We start from the raw sequence: 20,239 nt of genomic DNA, 5'->3' as shown, positions 1-20,239 counted from the left end.
GATCCTGTTATTTTTTCCAGGGTAAACCTGAATAATCCTTCCAGCAGGCCAAAGTACATGAGGTAGCTGCTGGTCCACAATCATAACAGTTTCACCTATTCGTATATTGTCCGTTTCTGACATCCATTTCTGTCTGGTTTGGAGGTTAGGTAGGTAGTTATGGATAAATTGTTTCCAAAAGCCTCAATCTCCATCAGCTCAGGATCCTGGTATGTCACTTATGGAAGTGAGGCATGTCGCCGCCCCATTAACAGGATGTTGGATGTAACTGGATCTGGGTCAGCAATGTCTGAAGACATGTAGGCAATGGGTTTGGCATTAAGGATGCCCTCAATTCCATTAAGAATCAATACTTCTTCAGCGACTGTATGTTTTCATAGATTGAATTTCCTACTCCCAACACCCACCAAAATGTGGTGCACTTGGTGGATTGAACATGAATCTAATCTGCTGACTTGCAAGTTGAGCCTGGAGCTCAAGGCTGAAGAGCTGCAAAGGCTTCTCAAAGTTCTTTATCCCTACCTTTGAAATTTCAAGCAATGAAGCCATGATCAATACGCACTGAATGGGAAGTCATACATTTGAAAATGATCCTCCATCTTTTCATATTCCTGCATCCCACCTCTATGAGATAAGGACTGAAGCAATCTATCCCAGTTGAATAGAAAACTGGCTGGTTAATTCTCAACCTGGCAGATGGGAGGTCTGCTATTCTGGGGAGGATGCGGTTTGGCCTGCCATTTTTGGCATTCAGTGCTTTGGAGCTGACTGCTGTTCATCCTCTTAATACCCAGTATTTCCTCCTGATCTCTGCAAACACCCTCTGGTGAGGCAAATGATCATCATCGTTTTTGATGATCAGCTTGGTGAGCAGGTGATGTGTGTCAAGGATAATGGGATGAATGGCATGTTCTAGTTGACTGATCTGTCAGAGATAACCACCAACACGTATGAGATTTGTACTGTTATCTAGTTCGTGGGCTAGCCACAGCAGTTGACTATTGCTTGGCAAAGGTTTACCAGATTTCAAGGGGGACATCTTTTCAGGAAATGACTTGTCTTGGATCTGACTGAGGGCCGTAAGCTCTGCTTCCTTATAATCTTCTGCAGATGCAGTGGAGGGGGAGCTCTCGTTTGGTGGTTGTATGAAGGCCTTTAGGAAGACTGCGAAGGTGTGAAATTGCTGAGGATCTGACAGTGGCAGTTTATGTGGGCTAATGGTGGCATCTCTGGCTAGCTGTCTGGTGTTTATCTGAGGAATGCTGGGCCTTGGTTCCATCTGTTGTCTCTGTTAAGATCAGAGAGAGACTTCCCTCTAGTAATGGCATCTGTAGGGTTGTCGCCTTACTGTACATAATGCCAAATGTCATGTTAGTCTAATAGGTCTTCTGTTAGCTGTGGCTCATCCCACTCCCCCCTTTTGTCCCACAACTTCTGTACTTTCATCTTAGCTCGAGTGGTGAATAGTACAATGTAGCCAAGGGGATCATACTGGCTAGTAAGGATTTGATAGATACTCTGCATTTTGGCACTTGACAGTCTGGTTTGCGTCGTTCATACAACAGGAAGTCTGTTTGGCAATTCCAATGTAGGCCAAGAGTTGATTTCTGGGCCTCTTGGTGGGCTGGGCGATACCGCATGAGATTGTCACGCGCATTTCGAGTAAAGCCGGTTCCCTGATTACCGAAATCACCATCACCTGCTTTCAAATGAGCGGCATTTAATAGCAGAACCGTGTTCACTGACAAGCCACGCAATATCACGTGCATTATCAAAGGCGATTCATCTGCGAATGAACGCGATATTGCGTAGCTTGTCAGTGATCTACGGTTCTGTCTATTAAATGCCGCTCCATTTGAAAGCAGGTATGGCGATGACGAAATGCGCGTGAAATCGCATGCGATATATCGCCCAGCCCTACCTCTTGGTGACCTTCACAGAACCAGAGGATGCTGCTCTAAAACTGAATGTCAGCTGGCAGATGGCTGATAACTGAAGGGTCATTGCTACCATTGTCATGATCAAAGCCACCAGATGCTAGAATGCTGTAGAGTTTGGCCATGTCATGGGAAGCAAAACTCTGAAGACAATTGTCCACCTAAAATGTCTTCTCCACTGAAACCTGTGTCCTCTCCAGACTGGCTGTAACCTAGAACATGCTTCTGTAAAGAAAACGAGGCACAACACAGACTACAAGTGGTCCCGAAAGGTAGTACCTGCCATTTATAGATATCTGGAATTCTGTCTCCAGATGTATCTCAGCAGTAGTTTATCCTTTGGCAAAAGGTGTACCTGATGGAACATGCCATGAATGTCACTATTAATAGCAATAGAGTGCTTCCCGTAAACACAGAAGTACTACCAGGAGTGACAGACCAGGTAGTAGGGAGCTTGTTCACGTTGTTCCCTTGGTATGAGAATGAACCATTAAAAACTACACTATACTTCCCATTATGCTGCACTATGTGGTGCAAGATGTGCCAGACCTCTCTTGTTCTGTCCACCTGCTCCTGACTGAGCTTCACTACATTACAAACTTGCACTAGCTTCACCAGCTCATCTTGGTATGCTGCAGCTAGATCAGGGTCTCTTTCCAGCGATTCCTCAATTTCCCTCAGTTGTGGCAAGACAGCTTCCTTACGTGCATAGAGACAAGGTATGTTCCTGACACGAAGCAGAGGAGTAGTATATCGCTGGACACCATCAGTATCCACTCTCACAGTGTTTTCCTGGAGGAGTTGAATGGACTCTTTGTCTTGGAGTGATCTGGTGATCACCTTTTCACTCTGGTAGGGTAGAACATTCATTTACCACAATCTCTCTACATTTGCATAAAGGCTGCAGCGAGGTGAAGTGGCATTATTTAGGAGAAAGATGACTGCTAAATTCTTGAGCTGTACGCAGCAGTTATCCATCCCAGACATGTCCTCATTGCCGCCGGCCCATCAGGGGGCCCCTGTCTGTATAGGCGTAATGAGGTGGGACAAATCAGAGCCAATGAGAAGCACAGGATTTACATTGTCCAGCTATTGTAGCGGTAACCCAGCAAGATGACTGACTGGGTGAGACTGTCCTCCTCCAAAAAAAGACCCTATAGGTCGTTTTTCAAGCACCTTAAATATGAACCTATATTTACATTTTAAAGTCATGCGCCCTCTAGCTGGCGTAAAAATAATGACAGTGTCATGTTACGTCTGTCCTCATGATGACCGTCGTTACCGATCAAAATGCATGTTCATTTAAATGCAATGTGTGGACTTTTTACACGGTCCCTTACCTGCCATTTGTCCTATTTCCATTTAGCAAAAATATATATTTTTTTATTAAAAACGATCATGTGATCGCATGATCACATGATTGCATATTGTTGTATATTGCAATGCTCTACCAATTGAGCCACAGGAAAGTATGACGCAGGTCAAAAAAGGGTACAATGCATTAAAATGAAAGTGTCCTGTTGTTGATAGGGGCGCAACTTTAGTAAACACTCCTATGGGTCATATTCCATGTATTCAAATGAAAGTGCCCTGTTGTCGATAGGGGCGCAACTTTAGTAAAAGTAAACAAGCACATCTAGACATCCTCTCTTAAGCCGAGTTCAGACTGCACGATTTTCAAAGTAGTCGGGTCACTGTTCTTTTCACACTGCATGACTATCTTGGCCAGCATTCAGTCGCTGCAGTGTTCAAACTGCACGATGGATCGGCGACAGAGGGTTTCACACTGCATGACTTTACAATAGGAAGAATCGCCGACAACTCTGTCTGGCACGCAAACTACGTTTCACAACCAAACACACGCGAGATGTGACAAGGAAACAACGCGATATCACGCGTGCAGGACCGGAGTTATTATTATTATTATTAAAAACGGTAGCCCGCAAGAAGCTTGCAATACGAGTTGCCTGTGCGCTGATTTGCAGCGAAAACAAGAAAAAGAAAAGAAGAATATGGAGGAGGAAATAGTTGGGGAGACTGTGGATTGTGTGTTCTGCATCGTGAGTTGGAGGTAAATAAATAACTTTTCAATGTGCTGCTGTTGCGGATGGTCAAGCAAATGTTTGTGTTTTGTTTCCGTTTGATAGAATTGTAATGTTTATGTGAATGAAGCCATGCTTGCTGATATTGTGGTCTATAACTCCTCCCCGAACTCCCCGCTGCTCTGTATCTTGCTCTCTCATTGGCTGTCGGTCATCGCCGATGCAGTTTTCAGTCAGAACACTTTTCACACTGCAGGATTTTGAATCGCCGACAGGTCCAGATATTTAGCATGCCAAATATCTCACGGGCGTCGGCGATTCTCTCAGATCGCGTCTTTGCTCATTCACACTGCGTGATTGTCACTCGCGTGAAGGAGTACCGATTGCCTGAGATTTCGGGCATTTGTCGGCGATTTCTCAAAACCTGTCGGCGAGCCAAAATGCGGGGCTAAAATCGTGCAGTCTGAACTCGGCATTAATATCTGGACCTGTCGGCGATTCAAAATCCTGCTGTGTGAAAAGTGTTCTGACTGAAAACTACATCGGCGATGACTGACAGCCAATGAAAGAGCAAGATACAGAGCAGCGGGGAGTTCGGGAGGAGTTATAGACCACAATATCAGCAAGCATGCCTTCGTTTCAGATAAACATTACAATTCTATCAAACAGAAACAAAGCACAAACATTTGCTTGACCATCCGCAACTGCAGCACATTGAAAAGTTAGCTCTAACTGTCGTTGCAGAACACACAATCCTTGTTCTTCACGTCTCCCCAAACATTTCCTCCTCCATATTCTTCTTTTCTTTATGTTGTTTTCACTGCAAATCAGCGCACACCCAGACAGCAACATAGTGTGGCCCAGATCCGGCCCACATCTGGTACATGTGGATTACACGCGGACCAGATGTGGGCCGGACCTGGCCCGTCACTATGTTGCTGTCTGAGCAGGCAATTCGTATTTCAAGCTTCATGCGGGCTACTATTTTTAATAATAATCCCACTGTGGGTCTCAATCAGCTCCCTAGTTCAGTAGTCAGGGCACTGATCAGGGTATCAGCCACATTCATTTTTCATTATACTGATCACGACCTAGGGAGCTGATTGAGACGCAGGGCCAGTCTCACGTGAGAACTCTGGTCTTGAACGCGTGATATCGCGTTGTTTCCTTGTCACATCTCCAGTGTGTTTGGTTGTGAAACGTAGTTTGCGTGCCAGACAGAGTTGTCGGCGATTCTTCCTATTGTAAAATCATGCAGTGTGAAACCTGTCGCCGATCCATCGTGCAGTTTGAACACAGCAGCAACCAAATGCTGGCCAAGATAGTCATGCACAGTGAAAAGAACAGTGACCCGACTAACTTTGAAAATCGTGCCGTCTGAACTCGGCATTAGTAGCTTCTTGTTTTGCAACTGGCTGGAAAGTTTTGGAACAGTCCAAACCACAAACAGAGGCAGGGGTGTTTGGAAGAGTCCATTTCCGGGGGTGGCCTTTTATACACATATAAGATTATCATTTACATCATTTACTGCAGTCAAATTCTCTGAACAAACATATAATCCTCTGACACTACCCAGGGGTGTGTTTCCCATAAAACGACATAAAAAAACTTGCTGCTTCACTACCATAGTACGATACATCTTTGAAGAAATCAACTACCTAGTCGCGACTGTTTCCCAAAACCGTATTGTCGCAAACCTGTCCTTCAGCCACGTTGGTGAATGATGTCATGCAGGTGGTAGAGTAATAATTTCTTTAAATTAATCTGTTTGAGATCGAATCAAAACTAGATTTTTTTCTATAAATTACAGACATGGAATCTGAGGACTAATTATCATTTTTCTCAGTTATTTTGCTTTATTTCCAGATTCAATCATAGCCTCATACTTACGTACTAGAGCATGTACGCACATGCGCACTCTTCAAAAACGGTGCTTAAAATCTGTTGACAAACTAAAATATGTAAATGACATTGTATATATTTGAAATAAACAATATAGATTGTACTTAGTGTAATCTTGCTTATTTTGCTCAAGATAACGATAAAAACAAGAAACTATGTTTCTAACCACAGCTTGAGAGCTGTCGTTCCAACCACACAAGTTTGCGATGCAGTTTGCGAATGTTCGTTTGAACTATGGCTTCAGGAAACACCAAATCAGTGAACTATGTTAGTAACGACAGAACTTGCGATGTTAGTTGGCTAACGATGCTTTTGGGAAACGCACCCCAGAAAGGTATACTCAAGCGTGGAGTAAGTGAACGGTCATCTGTATACTGTATCAAGTGTAGACAGCAGCACTGATTATAATGGGTATATTGGCTTTTGGCGCATGCATCTTGCATCTGGTCCAGGCAAGTGTCAGCTGCTAAGCAATTGAATGCCAGTGGGCGGCGGGGCAATGTCTTGCTCTGGAGACAGGCATAAGCAAATTAATCACAAGTCCCCCAATATCCAAACAAGCTGTTTTTGGAGCTTGAATAAATAAATGCCTTGTTTATAATGAGGAGGACGTTTTTAGCTCTGAAACTTGCAGGATGTTTATATCTCAAATGATCAAGTCAAATTTTATTTCTCATCATGACACCTTTAATCGATTCAAAATCTCCGAGATGCTGCTGAAAGGAACATGGCACCTGATGACTATTTTACTATTCTTTGTTCCCTGTCATTTTGCTTTTTTTATTTTTGATTCATCGCGGGTTCCCTTGCGCATTTATGCACATGCAAACTATTCAACACCGGAAAGTTATCTTTGTCAAGCTGTTTTGAACTCCCAAAACGAACTTCGTTGTGGCCTGATTTTGTTTGAAATTATGTCACACCAGTTTTGTGCATCCAGATTCCTTTCCTCGCATCTCAGCGTCTCAGGTGCGAGGGAAGGATACAAGGAAATATAGCTCCTCTGGAAGCTTTTAGAAGGCTGTTTGTCTTAAATGTATCCTGATTGTATATGCCTCACTCCAAATAATCTCTTTATTTTTCTAGCAAAGGTGACCCTTTGCTATGTATCCCTTGTACTCTTAAAATGTTCAAAAAAAAAAAAAAAAAAAAAAGTGGAAAGCTGTGGAATCTGGAATCTTACTCACTCCTGGAATCCTCGCCTCCTCGCGATACAATTAGCGAATTGGGATGTCCCTCAAGGTGGCTGAGTTCGATCGGTTTCCGGATCACAGGCTGGAGAAACTAGGAAACGAGGAAGCATCAATTGGAGTAAAGAGAATCACCCGGGGAGGAAAGGAAAGGTGGAAATGAATGAATACTGGGGGAACGTCGTAGGACTACATTTGCATCTTGTGCCTCAGTGGCACCCTTACTCTATAAAAGAGTTATTCAAGACGGTATCAGTTCCATGTTCAACACAGTTCTTAATTCTCACCTATAAGACGTCTAAGCATTTGTTTAAAACGTGCATAAAATACTTGTTGCAGTTACAAGAACACAATGACTTGCACCAGGTTGTCACAAGGTACGTTTGCTGTAGAAGGAAACCACTTAAATCTGGAGAAGCCTAAACAATTATGATCATTCAGGGATTAGAATTTATTGATTGGCTACTTGCGTAATTACAGAAGATAACTTTTTTACACTATCTTTATTACCTGTAGATCTTAAATAACACCGTGTACAAATGAAAAAATACTCTAAACTGTACAAATTGTATTTATTCCGTTATTTAGTTTTGCAACATGTCCGTCAAATTAGTTTATGTTATTTTAGTAAAACCACGTTATTTCCCTAAGGATTACTGCCTTTTTATGTAGCGATTTTTGAAACATCCAAAGTGTCTCTACTGCTGTTAGTCCAGCTTTTACAGTTAAAGTAAATGTTATTAATTGTATTAATTAAAATAAAAATAAAAAAACATTCTGTGTACGCTTTATGCATGTTAATTGAGGGGAGGGGAGGGATTATTATATAGGCTATATACATTTTCTTTAACCAACCCATTAAAATATGTTGTAGGCCTATTCTCATATAAGCCTTTAAATATAAATTATATCAAATATATATATTGAAGTGTATTTAAACATATGTCATGTGCAAATGAGTGTACATGAGTTTTTCAATACTCCGATGAATATCATCCTGTTCTTTCTCCTCGCCCTTTCTCGTTCAAAGTGCGTGTACAATATAACCTAGTTCATCTACAGCAATGTAACCGATATTGCATTCAAACGGACTACACTGTACTTTAGGCGAAGAGACCTATACATTTTAATGTGACGAACGTTTGAACGCGGTACTGATCTCAGTAGAGGCCCAGCTTAGACTTGTATTACCTGCATAATAACAAAAGATGCGTTTTAATGTGAAGAGTAGGACGGGCTTGTGTTTATTTTTTCTCTGGAGCTCATTTCACATGGTGAACAAATGCGCTGCTATTACAACAGGGATTGTTTCATAATAGTGGTGAAAAATGCAAGGACAGACGAAGCGTGAGGGAATAAAATGGAAGTAAGTAAAAATGAGGTAAGCCCAGACTTAGGCATTACTATGATTTTGGGCAGCATGTGCACAGCTGTTTACGTTTTCATATTTCAGGAAATGCCGTGGAGGTCCTTAAAATTGTAACATTTTTTATTCTTGTCGAGGTGGTATGGTCATGTACTAAATTCAAACTCAATTGTTTGCAGTTCTATCTTTTTTTTTTTTTTTTTTTTTTACCATTTATAAACAATTAATATACTTTATATTAGGTAACCTAAGTAAGCTAGGTAAGTAACTAAGTAAGTAAAGCATCGTGCTCACGTTTAGTTTGAATAGATGATATCTGAAATGCACCATGTGTTAAAAGAGGTTTAAATTAGCATGTCTAGGAGAATTAATTGATGTCGAATTTGTGCAGTCTGCTGTTTTATTTCAAAGTGTATTGTGGGCATGCTCAGACTCTTTGGAGAGCTATCAGATTTAGCGTTCATGTGTGTTCTTTGTGTAGGTAATTTTCCGTGTGTTGTCATATTTACCTATATTTTATTGGATATAGACATTGTATTATGACTAAAGGCATATCCAACTTTAAACATATTAAAGGAACGCCTTGAAGTGTAGGCTAGCCTGTTCAGCTGATGCGTGGTTTAGGTAGTTTGATGTTGTTGTGGTTGACTTCCTGGCTCGACAACAAGAAACTGCCTTGATTACGTCAGCTGGCCTTCATCAAGGCCGTCTATTTCCGCCAAATTACCTTTGGAGACTCCGCAAATGGCATTTGTAAATGAACCATCGCCGCCGGTTCTACAACACACACTATCATTTCTGTCCTTTCAACATCTTCGTCGGTTTTATATGGTGGCCAGTAACAAATTCTATGGCTTCTGTGGGTGAATTGGGGTTATAAAGCCAGAGGTTGTAAGCAACGATCTCCCAGCTTTGTTGGTAAGATAGATATGCGTTGACAAAGCCTAGCTTGTTGGTGAACAGGGGGATTTCGTAGGGTGTTTCAAAATAAGTGAATCTTGTTTCATATTTAAATATTAGTCAATGGTGACAGTATGTTTTATTGTTTTGGATGCCTTAATTATGTTCAGTTTCGTCATATTAGCATTATGTTTTCATTTGATAAGCACACTGAATGCAATATTTACAAGATACGCAAAATGTAGGCAAAGTAGGCTACAATCATTTTTTTAACAAGTGAAATGGACCAAAGGCGTACCTCTCCTGTCGCAGCACTTTTATGTACAGTAAGTGAATGAATCGCAATTATTCAAAAGAAGGTAAAAGTATTTGTCACATTATTTTAAGACATTACATTTGTTCACCATTTCTATTAACTCCCTTATACTTCTGTTTAGCCAGTTTTAACAGATGTATTGTGTATTTTTACAGATTCATTTACTTGTGCTTGTTTCGTTTTTTGCTCTTTTCTGATTACACACAGAACATAACGATGATGCATTCTCTAGTTTTCTTCAAGGCTATAGCCTACATTAAACACTGCATACTCAGCTCACATTTTATAGGCTCTATACTCGAAAACAGCAACTACGCATTGCATAAATCTTATTAACATAATTGGCATGTCAACATAACTGTCTGTTAACTTTCATAGTGCATAGTCTTGACATGCAGAACATGGTTGTAGGGTGTATGGAATGAAATGTGCTTATTGGAAACTGTTCAGGTGTTCATATGTGTTTCTCCGTTTGTTTAACACAAACTAAAACTGTATCTGTGTTCAAATAAACCAATATGGTAACGATTAATTTGATTATTTGAGACTGACTGAAGGTTTGTGGATTGCACCTAAGTGATAAGGCTTAGTTACGTGGATTTTACGCGTAATACGTCGTTTTGCTGGGAATAAATATCAAAATATTGTACACATTACATACCATTAAAAACTGGATCTAGTTCGCAAATGTAAGAACTTCCGTTTATATGTCACAAAAGTTCAATTCATTTTATACACTGTTAAAAATTGTCCTGTTAAAAAACAGTAAGTAACTGGCAGCACGGTTGCCAGCAAGTTACTGTTAAATTAACAGTGTCTTGCTGTTGTTGAAATTTACAGTTTGTTACTGTTTTTGTAAATACAGCATAAAGCTGTTATTTTCTACATTAACAGTAAATTACTGTCAAAAGCATTAACAGTTAATTAATGTTTATTTGCACTTTTTAACTGTAAGCTACAAATATGTTATTATATTGAGAAATTAACTGCTAAGAAAAAAAGGTGGAATTATTTTTCTAGATATTTCCCCTTAGAAGTGTAGCTTTAAAACCATGTTTTAGTACAATGTACAAATATATCCTTTGAAACATTACACATTTAACACAATGCAGTGTAACTTCAAAATGTGCTTTATTAAAACTTTGACAAACTTGGAAAAAAAAAGCCACTTTAATCACACAATATTCTCAAAATTAGTGGCTGATGCAATTTGAATGGCTAAAACTTAAGCTTCAGAATATGTTTAACTGAATAAACAAAATATTTATATAACAGAAAAAACTAAATGAGTGACTCAGAGAACTACTGAGTGATTAAGAAATACTGAATTATTAGTGAATAAGAATTACTGAATGAAGAAAGATGTAGGTATTCAAAAATGAACACCTGAAAAAATTGTGCGACTAACACACTAAAAGCATGTTTTTGTTGTTTTTGTAGAATATGTGTAAGGTGTGTATGTGGTATGTTAGTGAATGAGTGGGTTCACTTATATGAAGTCCCACTCAAAGTCCATTAGCTTCTTAAGAAGACTGGCAACCCGAGTGTTCACTGATTTCTTTTTGTGGGCGACCTTCCCTGTCCGCTTCGACAAGACTTGTCCACCCTTGGTGCCTTTTTCAGGATTTATTCCAATGAAGCGCCTGAAAAACAAATACATACATTCAGAATTAGTGTGGGTAAAAGTTTACATAACGAGAATGTGAATAGAAATTAAGATAACACTTTACAATACGGGTGCGCTAATATGCATTAATTCATGCTTAACTAATGCACAGATAATAATGAGTTAATGCATGACTTTACTTGTTGAGGCACATGGCTATTAATTCAAAACCCATAACCACAATTACATATTACTTAACAATTAGTTAATAGTCATGTGCCTCAACAAGTAAAGTCATAACATGATACCTTTGTAAATCATTAGCTAATGATTAACTAAAGCAGACAACTGGAAGCTGAAATGCATGGCTTTGACCGATTGTGGTAATTAACACGTTAATTTACATTATTAGTTAATATAATATGTTTTTAGGGAATTAATACATTATGACACATTAACTAATAACAATTTAATGAGTATTTAAAATATGAATCATGTAGAATCTTTATTAGTTGCTGATGCAGTAATCATTAATAAATGGTTTAGTTCTTCATAAGTCATACATTAACTCATGATTATCTGTGCATTAGTTAAAGGGTTAGTTCACCCAAAAATTAAAATTCTATCTCACAGAATCACTCATCCTCATGTTGTTCCACACCCGTAAGACCTTTGTTCATCTTCGGAAGACAAATACATTAATGGATCTTGAGAGAGGAAATGTCATTGCTGGCCATGCAGGCCTCACTAAGCTATCAGATTTCAACTAAAATATCTTAATTTGTGTTCTGAAGATTAATGAAGGTCTTACGGGTGTGAAACGACATGAGGGTGAGTAATAAATGACAGAATTTTCATTTTTAGGTGAACTAACCTTTTAATCATGAATTAATGCATATTAGTGCACCCATATTGTAAAGTGTTACCAAAATTAATATATGAATCTAAGCATCTAACCTCTGAATGAATTCCAACGTGGATGCAGCCTCAGCTTGGTACTCCACATTGAAATTGTAGAAAGTAGAAAACACAGCAGCAAGTCCAGACAGAAAACTTGGCGTGATGCCCTCACAGATTATTTGCCCCTCAAAACTAATCATCCATTTATGAATGCAGCTTCCTGGTTTTTCACCTAAAACATTCCAAAGAAAAAAACAATGCCAGGTAGTCATATAGCATATTCATTTTTTTACTGCCAGATTGCAAATAAATGCAAGGGAAACTGAAATCATTTTACCAAGTCACAGAGCCCTGTTCTTTTAACATAACAAATGCATTTCAAAATGCTGATTGTGGACTGGTCTGGACAGACACGTGTATATGTATTGTGAAATTGTTGCAGCAATTTTTGTGATCAATTTAACTCAATATTTTTGTTTAATATAGTTGAAGTAATTGAATGAAAATGTAGTAATTAATTAGTCACTCCAACTTTCAAAGAATTTTCATTTTCAAAACACAAATGAAGCTGTTTTTAATATTCTTTCATCATTTCTGTTCATCCATTAAAAGTCCAGTCAGAACAAACCTCATTGGTTCTCACATCAAGCAAGCATGTTTGAGATTATTTGCTCCATGTATGCTCAATGTTTATACATGAATAAACAAAAATAAATTCATACATTTACAATAACTTTATTAACTTTTTGAAGCATCAAAGTTTTTTTTTTTTTTTACTTTTGGACTTTCAATTGATGAACAAAAATGATGAAAGAATTTTATTAATATTTTTTTTTTTTTTTCAAAGATCAATAAAAGTCTTGAGGGCTTAAAGGGATAGTTCATCCAAAAATGAAAATTTGATGTTTATCTGCTTACCCCCAGTACATCCAAGATGTAGGTGAATTTGTTTCTTCAGTCGAACGCAAATTATGATTTTTAACTGCAACCGCTGCCGTCTGTCAGTCAAATAATAGCAGTAGATGGGAACTTCAACTATAACAGTAAATAAAACTTGATTAGACAAATCCAAATGAAACCCTGCGGCTCGTGACGACACATTGATGTCCTAAGACACGAAACGATCGGTTTGTGCGAGAAACCGAACATTATTTATATAATTTTTACCTCTAATACACCACTATGTCCAACTTCGTTCAGCATCCTGTTAGTGAGGTCAAAAAACGCGTTGTGATGACGGAAGTGATGTCTCGCCCATATACTTCAATGAGCGCAAGACATCACTTCCGATTGTCAGAGCGCGATCAGACCTCACAAGCTGAACGAAGTTGGACATAGTGGTGTATTAGAGGTAAAAAATTGTATAAATACTGTTCGGTTTCTCGCACAAACCAATCGTTTCGTGACTTATGACATCAATGTGCCGTCACGAGCCGCAGGGTTTAATTTGGATTTGTCTATGGAAGTTATTTCGACTCTTATTGTTCAAGTTCCCAATCACTGCTATTATTTGACTGACAGACGGCAGCGGTTGCAGTTAAAAATCATAATTTGCGTTCGACTGAAGAAAAAAAAGTCACCTACATCTTGGATGCCCTGGGGGTAAGCAGATAAACATCAAATTTTCATTTTTGGGTGAACTATCCCTTTAAAATTACATGAGTGTGGGTAAAAGATTTTTTAAAAGAATAAAGGACTTTTAAAAGAATATTTATTTTGTGTGAACTGTCCCTTTCAGTGTTGTACAAAAGCATTTACCAGTTAAAAGTTTGCTGAAATACAAAAAAAAAACAACACTTAGTGGCTTATGTAATAAAATAGACTATATATTCATACAGTTCTATACATACCAAGGAGTATCAGTCGAGGAGTTGCAGGTAGTTCTAGTGTCCTTTCTACATCAGCTGCAGTGGAAGATGCCTAAGACACAGTTACAATGATGAGGACATAGAGACAAAATACACTAACAATAATGCCTTTGTATGCATTTAATTTTTAAATTAGGAAAGAGCATGTCTATTTCAGTTGTTAGGACATTAATACCATGATATAAACAACAACAACAACAACAAAAAAAATCTTACATTTGCAAAAAGGATCAGCCCTTCCTGAGTCTCAGAGAAGTGAGCCATTAGAAGTTGGATGATGCAGAAGGAAAGCTCGAGGTCTGGCCGCAGAGAAATGACTGCCCTGACATCTGCATTGGTGGGTTTGTTGCTGAAGAACTCCACAATGGCTCTTCCACATTCTTCAATGGCAAGCTCAAGTGCACGCATAACTTTGATGTCAGTTAGAAGCTCAAAATGAGCATAAAGCCCTTTCGGAGTGAAAAGGTATGGCCACTGCTTTCTTAAATCACTGATGGTGGGTGCTGGTAATATGTTTATTTGCTTCCGCTGGAGGCAAAAGGTTGTTTCCATAAGTTGCTTAACTTCTGCTCTTTCAACCCCATTTATTCCATCTCGACAGTATATCTCCTCCAGCCGCTGACGTTTCTGCTCTACGGTTGCATCTGTCTCCTCTGGTGGGAGATCAGGCTGGAATCTGGTGCAGCCATATGTATCAGTAGGCCCTCTCTTTAGTCCATCACCAGATGAACGGTGTTGGCGAAAGCTGGTGGTGCGGTTCAGATTTTCAATTCGATTTTTAATTTGAATTAACAGTGAGGTATAACCATTTCCTAGTACCTGACCATTGTCACGGAGATCAGCAAAACTTTGAGGATACTGGCGGATGATGTTTCGGCAGACTGTGACACATTGTCCGCGTGTTGGGTTTAGCTCATATTTCCTCATCTCATCTGCCAAAACTCTGACCATTTGTCGCCGTGCTGCTGGTGAAGGTCTCTTGCCATCAGTCACTGCTGAACGAATGTCCATAGGCATTGCAGTCCAAGGAATCTGAAAAGTATCTGGCCATGTTTTTTTTATTTGGGCGGATGGACTGCAGTCTTCGGAGCTGCTGGATTCTTGATTTGAGAGTTCACTTGATGCACTGGAGCAAGGAAGGTCTGAAGGCAAGCTGACTGCTGGTGTAGGGGAAGGAAGAATTTGTAGGTCCAAAGTGACCATCTCTGTCTCTGAAACAGGAAAAGCAGAGGTAACTAACATATGAGATTAACCAAAGGCCTGTAAATAAATCATTAAGTGATTGGAAATATCTGTATTTTGCAGGTCACATGCTAAATTGAGCACAATGTACATTTACAACTATTTACAACTATCAGTATCCATTAGTGCAAAGACAACTGGTAAATATGCAAGAAGTCCTGGAAATAATCAAATATACTTGTAAAACAATGTAAGTTAAAAATACATTTCCTCTAATTAAAAGCTTTAAAAGTAGTTAACTTTCAGAACAAATATTTAAAGATAATGTGCTTATCCCGTTGTCATCCAAGATGTTCATGCCTTTCTTTCTTCAGTCGTGAAGAAACATTTCAGGAATTATCTCCATATAGTGGACTTCAATGGTGCCCGCAAGTTTTAACATCCAAAATGCAGTTTCAATGCAGCTTCAAAGGGATCTAAATGATCCCAGCCGAGGAATAAGTGTCTTATCTAGTGAAACGTTCATTTTATAAAATAAAATACAAATTTATCGTCCTACATCGCTGTTTTCCAAAAAGGGGGTTGGGTCAGTACTTCTGCAGAGATATAGACTGATTTTGAAGTTGGAGGAGAAAATAAGATGGGAGTTCTCGTGGGCTCCACAATGAAGTCCACTATATGGAGATAATTCCTGAAATGTTTTCCTCAAAAAACATAATTTCTTTACAACTGAAGAAAGAAAGGCATGAACATCTTGGATGACAAGGGGGTAAGTAAATTATCTGCAAATTTTTGTTCTGGAAGTGAACTACTCACTTAAAAAAGGCCAGTCAGAGCTACTGTTTAAGAATTAACTCTATATTGCAAAACAGTAAGATTTATATCCACATTACCTTTTTTAAATGCTTCCAGAAGCTTCCGTAGTTGAATGACCGGCAGTAGGTCACCAATATCTTCTTTAGTCACATATTTCAGGTCTTGTGTAGATTCCAGACCGGAGTTTAATAGCTTGTCTATCAATGCCTGTAGAGTGTCGTTAGAAATTCTTGGCAAAGTGCTGAGGATGATGCCCCTCAGATCTTCATTCACAGTGCTCATTGCACTATAAAGAGGGAAAAGAATGGTGAAGAACAATTAGTGCCATGTCATGAATTGCATACTGAGGTAGAGGGTAATAATCCAGTAGGTCCTCTTGGTTCACACAGTAGTAACAGCTCTTGATTGGTGTGATGCAGTGAACACCTACATCATGTAGACACAAAGCCTTATACTTTTCAGTGACAAAGTAGACTGCAGAGTTTTTATGATTGAGTATCATAATAATCTTACCAACTTCAAGCCCATCCTCATCCTTACTGATAACAACAAACATGTTTTTTTTGTATTTAGTTCCTTTTACAGTTACTTCATGACCAATCAAAGTATTTTCAGGTCCAAAATCATAATTTGCAACTGATTCCCTGATGCCATCACTGTAGTCACATGGATAAAACTCAGTTGCCTTTTCTACTATAATTGATGGTGGGAAGAGATTGCCAGCGCTAAGATATGCTTGTAAAAGCTGGTGTCTTTCTGCAAGGCTTGAGCACACATTTTTAAAGTTGCGCAGTTTTCTTGTGCACTGTTTAAAGTATGTGTGCTTACTTTCGAACCTCATAGTCCACAAACGAATAAGTGGACCAAACTGAATGATGAGCTCTGGATAATGGCTCATGTAATGATGCTTAGGTTTAAGCCGATGATGGGGAAAGACTTGTTTTCTGGAATGCAAGTATTCTTCAATAAGGACCCTTAAATAGCCTATCTGGTCAGCAGAAATTGCTGGTGCACAAATCAATGCCACAATTTCTCTTAGTTGTAACACCAGTTGCCATATCTCATTGTCAGCAGGAGATGTCATCTTCTCTCCAATCAACACTGGTAACAGTCTCAGTAAGCACCAGTTTTGCATAGCATGGCCACTCAGTCTATCACTTCCTGGCTTCACCTCACAAGGTTTGTCATTTGCATCATTACCTAAATATCGGAACTGATCAATCATCCGATTTAAGTCAGTGTAAGTGAACTGTTTTTCAACTGTGACAAGATGGTTGATACACAATGCAAGATCAGAGGCAACAATGCCTTCAAACAAATCATGCCCAAGACACGGAGGCAACCCAGGTTGACATACATGAAACATAGACAGGCTGTTGAATAAGGAGTCAAATTTAATACCTCCACTATGAACAGAATGCTCCTCGAGGTTCTGAACATGCTCTTTGTATGACTCTGGTGTCCGAGTGTTAGCTTTGGACAAAGGATCTGCGTGAAACACGTCTTTGTCAATTTCACAATATCGACAGAAGAACCTACTGCCACTGAAATTTTCAACAAAACCTCCGATGTTGTGTGAACCCAGGTTGTCTCCACAAATGGCTCGCAAGATTCCTCTGCATACCTGTCCATCAGGTAGCACTATGCCATTAGTCTCAAGGTCTTGAAGGTCTTTCATCAAGCATCCCATGATCAATTCCTGTCCAAAATACTTGAAATCTTGTTCTCTACACAGAAAAACCAGTTGCATCTGGTCAATACGTGACCGGTTGTGTGGCAATAGGTCTGCAAGTGTGAGATACATAGCTAGTATTTTGTGTTTTTTCTTTCCTGACCCCAGAGGATTAACAACTTCAAAGGAATCTTGATAAAGTATCAAGCCTAAAGATGACCTCTCTATCTGGGCCAAGTTTTTTGTGGTGTTTTCACCATCCCACAAATCTTCAAAAATATCCTTCAACTGGATACGGCTGTGTACTTCTCTGTACTGCTTCCACACAGACTCACAATGAAAAAGGGCCTCAATTGTCTGTTTTACAGGGACATACTGTAAAAAACACTCTTTGCCAGCTTCATTATGTCCTAGACAAATGGGCATAGGTTCAACATAATTAAAACTGTTCTTAAACACTGTTTTCCTTCGCTGGTCTGTTTTTAGTGTGTGGCTATTACATGCTCGTAAGAGATCGTCTGCTTTCAGACTGTCCATGACATCATTAATGGAAGCCTCTGGAACCCCAAGTGCAACCAATTTCTCATTTAGTTTGAAAAGTAGATGTGACTGGTTGACATCATAAACTGACTGCATGTCTTCAATGATATTCTGAATGACTGAAGAAGGAAGCAATAACTTAGCCTGTAATTTCAGATAAAAGAGAGCAAGATTCTTCAAAAATAACGTCTCATTGATATTTTCTGGACTAACCTCCAAATTCTCACTATTTCCAACTACACCAGTTTGTTCCTCTGTCATCATATCACTGTCAATGTTTTGCAAGCTTTCAGCTTCAGTCACAAGTGATGTGGCAACAATGGATTCATTTAGGTTTACCTCTGTTGAATTTTTATGTTTCCTTGATATGTGAGAGGTAAAGGTGGATATCACTGAAAATGTTTTATCACACTGCTTAAAGGGGCATGTCACTCTTCGTCCCTCTTTAATGTGCACTTTAAGATGGGAATAAAACTGAGTTAGTGTATCACATTTAGCACTACACAAGTCAACATGGCATGCAAAGTCTACTGGAGGGTACACATGTGATCTAGGCACCACCACACAATCATTGTGGTGTCTGTAAAGATGTGATTTCAAAGCTGCTAATTTCACAAACTTCCTGTTACAGTCCTGGATGCAACAATGAAGAAACAAGTTAGGGATATTGCTGTGAATCCTCATGTGCTTCACATAGGCCACTGGAGTACTGCATTGCTGCCCACATAACTGACACGCAAACATGCTGACCAGTCAAATGCATGAAAATCTCAGCAACAAAAAAAAAAAATCCACTGAAATAAAATGTCCTTTAGCCTACTGTACTAGGCAAAGTAACATTACAATACATGCATTAACCACCCATCAACACAAAAAAATTAACAGGAATTATTCTTACTGAGTATTGTAACGCGCAACTTATTCTATCAAGCTAACTTGGATCGAAGCAATCCAAAATACAGCCAACACTAAAGAAACAAAACAGCAACACTAGTAAAGAAAAACTCCCCTCATAATACAGTTATGTACAAATTAGAACAAGCTTACCCAAATTTGCAAGCACAACGTTACCGAAATCAACGTTTTGTCTAATATAAACTAAATGTAGCCTATATTAGGCAATAAATGAAAAGATCTCAAGCTAAAATTAGCAAACAAGATGACGACAATTTCAGCGCGTTACAAATACATCGATATTACTTTGTTGCTATGATGTTAAAGGCTTACTTTGCAGAAGAGTTAATAGTATATCATTTTTGAAATTATATATATATAGATAGATTGATAGATAATCGTTATATACTGAACTCACCTTGTAATCGGGAAATCTCTGAATCAGAAATCCAGCTCCACTCTGTGACGCAGATTGCACGTTGACGGTTTGGCACTGAAATGAATGTATAAAACAGTTATAAGCTCAGCATCCACAATTATCACAGTTATTTGCAATTGCAAACGTGTAGCCTATCTTGTGTAAAAGGAGCAAGGAAAATGTGCACTCACCGGTTATATCAGTGTAAAGACGGATGAAAATGTGCTCGTTGCATGTGCTCGCTGCAGTTTTCAGTTCCAAAAATACTGTTAAGTACTGTTTTCTTTCCTTCGTGGAATAAATACGGGAAAATGCTGTTTACATTTGTCTACGTCATTTCACCAACCGTAAAAAAACAGCAATGTGCTGCTTTTTAATATAACAGGATTATACTGTTAAAATTTTGCCGTAAATTAACAGCAATTTTTAAGAGTGTAGCTTTGCACACTGCAATCCCGTTGAACACGACATCTAACAAAGCAACAATTGGTCTTTATACGACCCTTTCATGTATGTGCATGCGCTGGTACGTATGTTATGTAAGCTAATAATTAACCATTTAGACTATATATGGCAAGATACAACATGATTCGAGAAACGTAGACCTAGAAATTTAGTTTCAAGTAGCCTAGATGTATACAAGCTTAGTCAATTAAATTATCAACTCATCCAAATACTCAGTATGGAGTT

The 20,239-nt window shown here is 38.9% G+C and overlaps 1 protein-coding gene across 2 annotated transcripts; it reads right to left on the bottom strand.

Moving 5' to 3' along the window:
• Positions 1-10,402: 10,402 nt before the first annotated feature.
• LOC125263688 lies at positions 10,403-19,984 on the bottom strand. Of its 2 annotated transcripts, XM_048182808.1 has the most exons (7): positions 19,741-19,984; positions 19,550-19,624; positions 16,103-16,311; positions 14,244-15,238; positions 14,010-14,079; positions 12,217-12,391; positions 10,403-11,296 (listed from the first exon to the last, which is right to left on the bottom strand). In XM_048182808.1, the coding sequence occupies exons 3-7, from the start codon at positions 16,305-16,307 to the stop codon at positions 11,143-11,145; spliced, it is 1,599 nt and encodes a 532-aa protein (XP_048038765.1). In that variant the 5' UTR covers positions 16,308-16,311; positions 19,550-19,624; positions 19,741-19,984; the 3' UTR covers positions 10,403-11,142. The 2 variants fall into 2 exon arrangements, with proteins under 2 accessions (XP_048038765.1, XP_048038766.1); XM_048182809.1 differs by having other exon boundaries at positions 19,550-19,984.
• Positions 19,985-20,239: the final 255 nt, after the last annotated feature.

Source organism: Megalobrama amblycephala, linkage group LG2 (genome assembly GCF_018812025.1).
Source record: "Megalobrama amblycephala isolate DHTTF-2021 linkage group LG2, ASM1881202v1, whole genome shotgun sequence".
In the NCBI taxonomy this organism is placed as follows: Eukaryota; Metazoa; Chordata; class Actinopteri; order Cypriniformes; family Xenocyprididae; genus Megalobrama; species Megalobrama amblycephala.
Note: the sequence above shows the minus strand (reverse complement) of the source record. Positions and strands in the feature narration are given on the sequence as shown.

Coding starts and splice junctions, on each gene's coding strand:
- LOC125263688 (XM_048182809.1), bottom strand. CDS start 16,307: ATGAGCACTGTGAATGAAGATCTGAGGGGCATCATCCTCAGCACTTTG. Junction 15,239..16,102: donor TCTGGAAGCATTTAAAAAAG/GTAATGTGGATA, acceptor TTCCTGTTTCAG/AGACAGAGATGGTCACTTTG. Junction 14,080..14,243: donor GGCTGATCCTTTTTGCAAAT/GTAAGATTTTTT, acceptor ACTGTGTCTTAG/GCATCTTCCACTGCAGCTGA.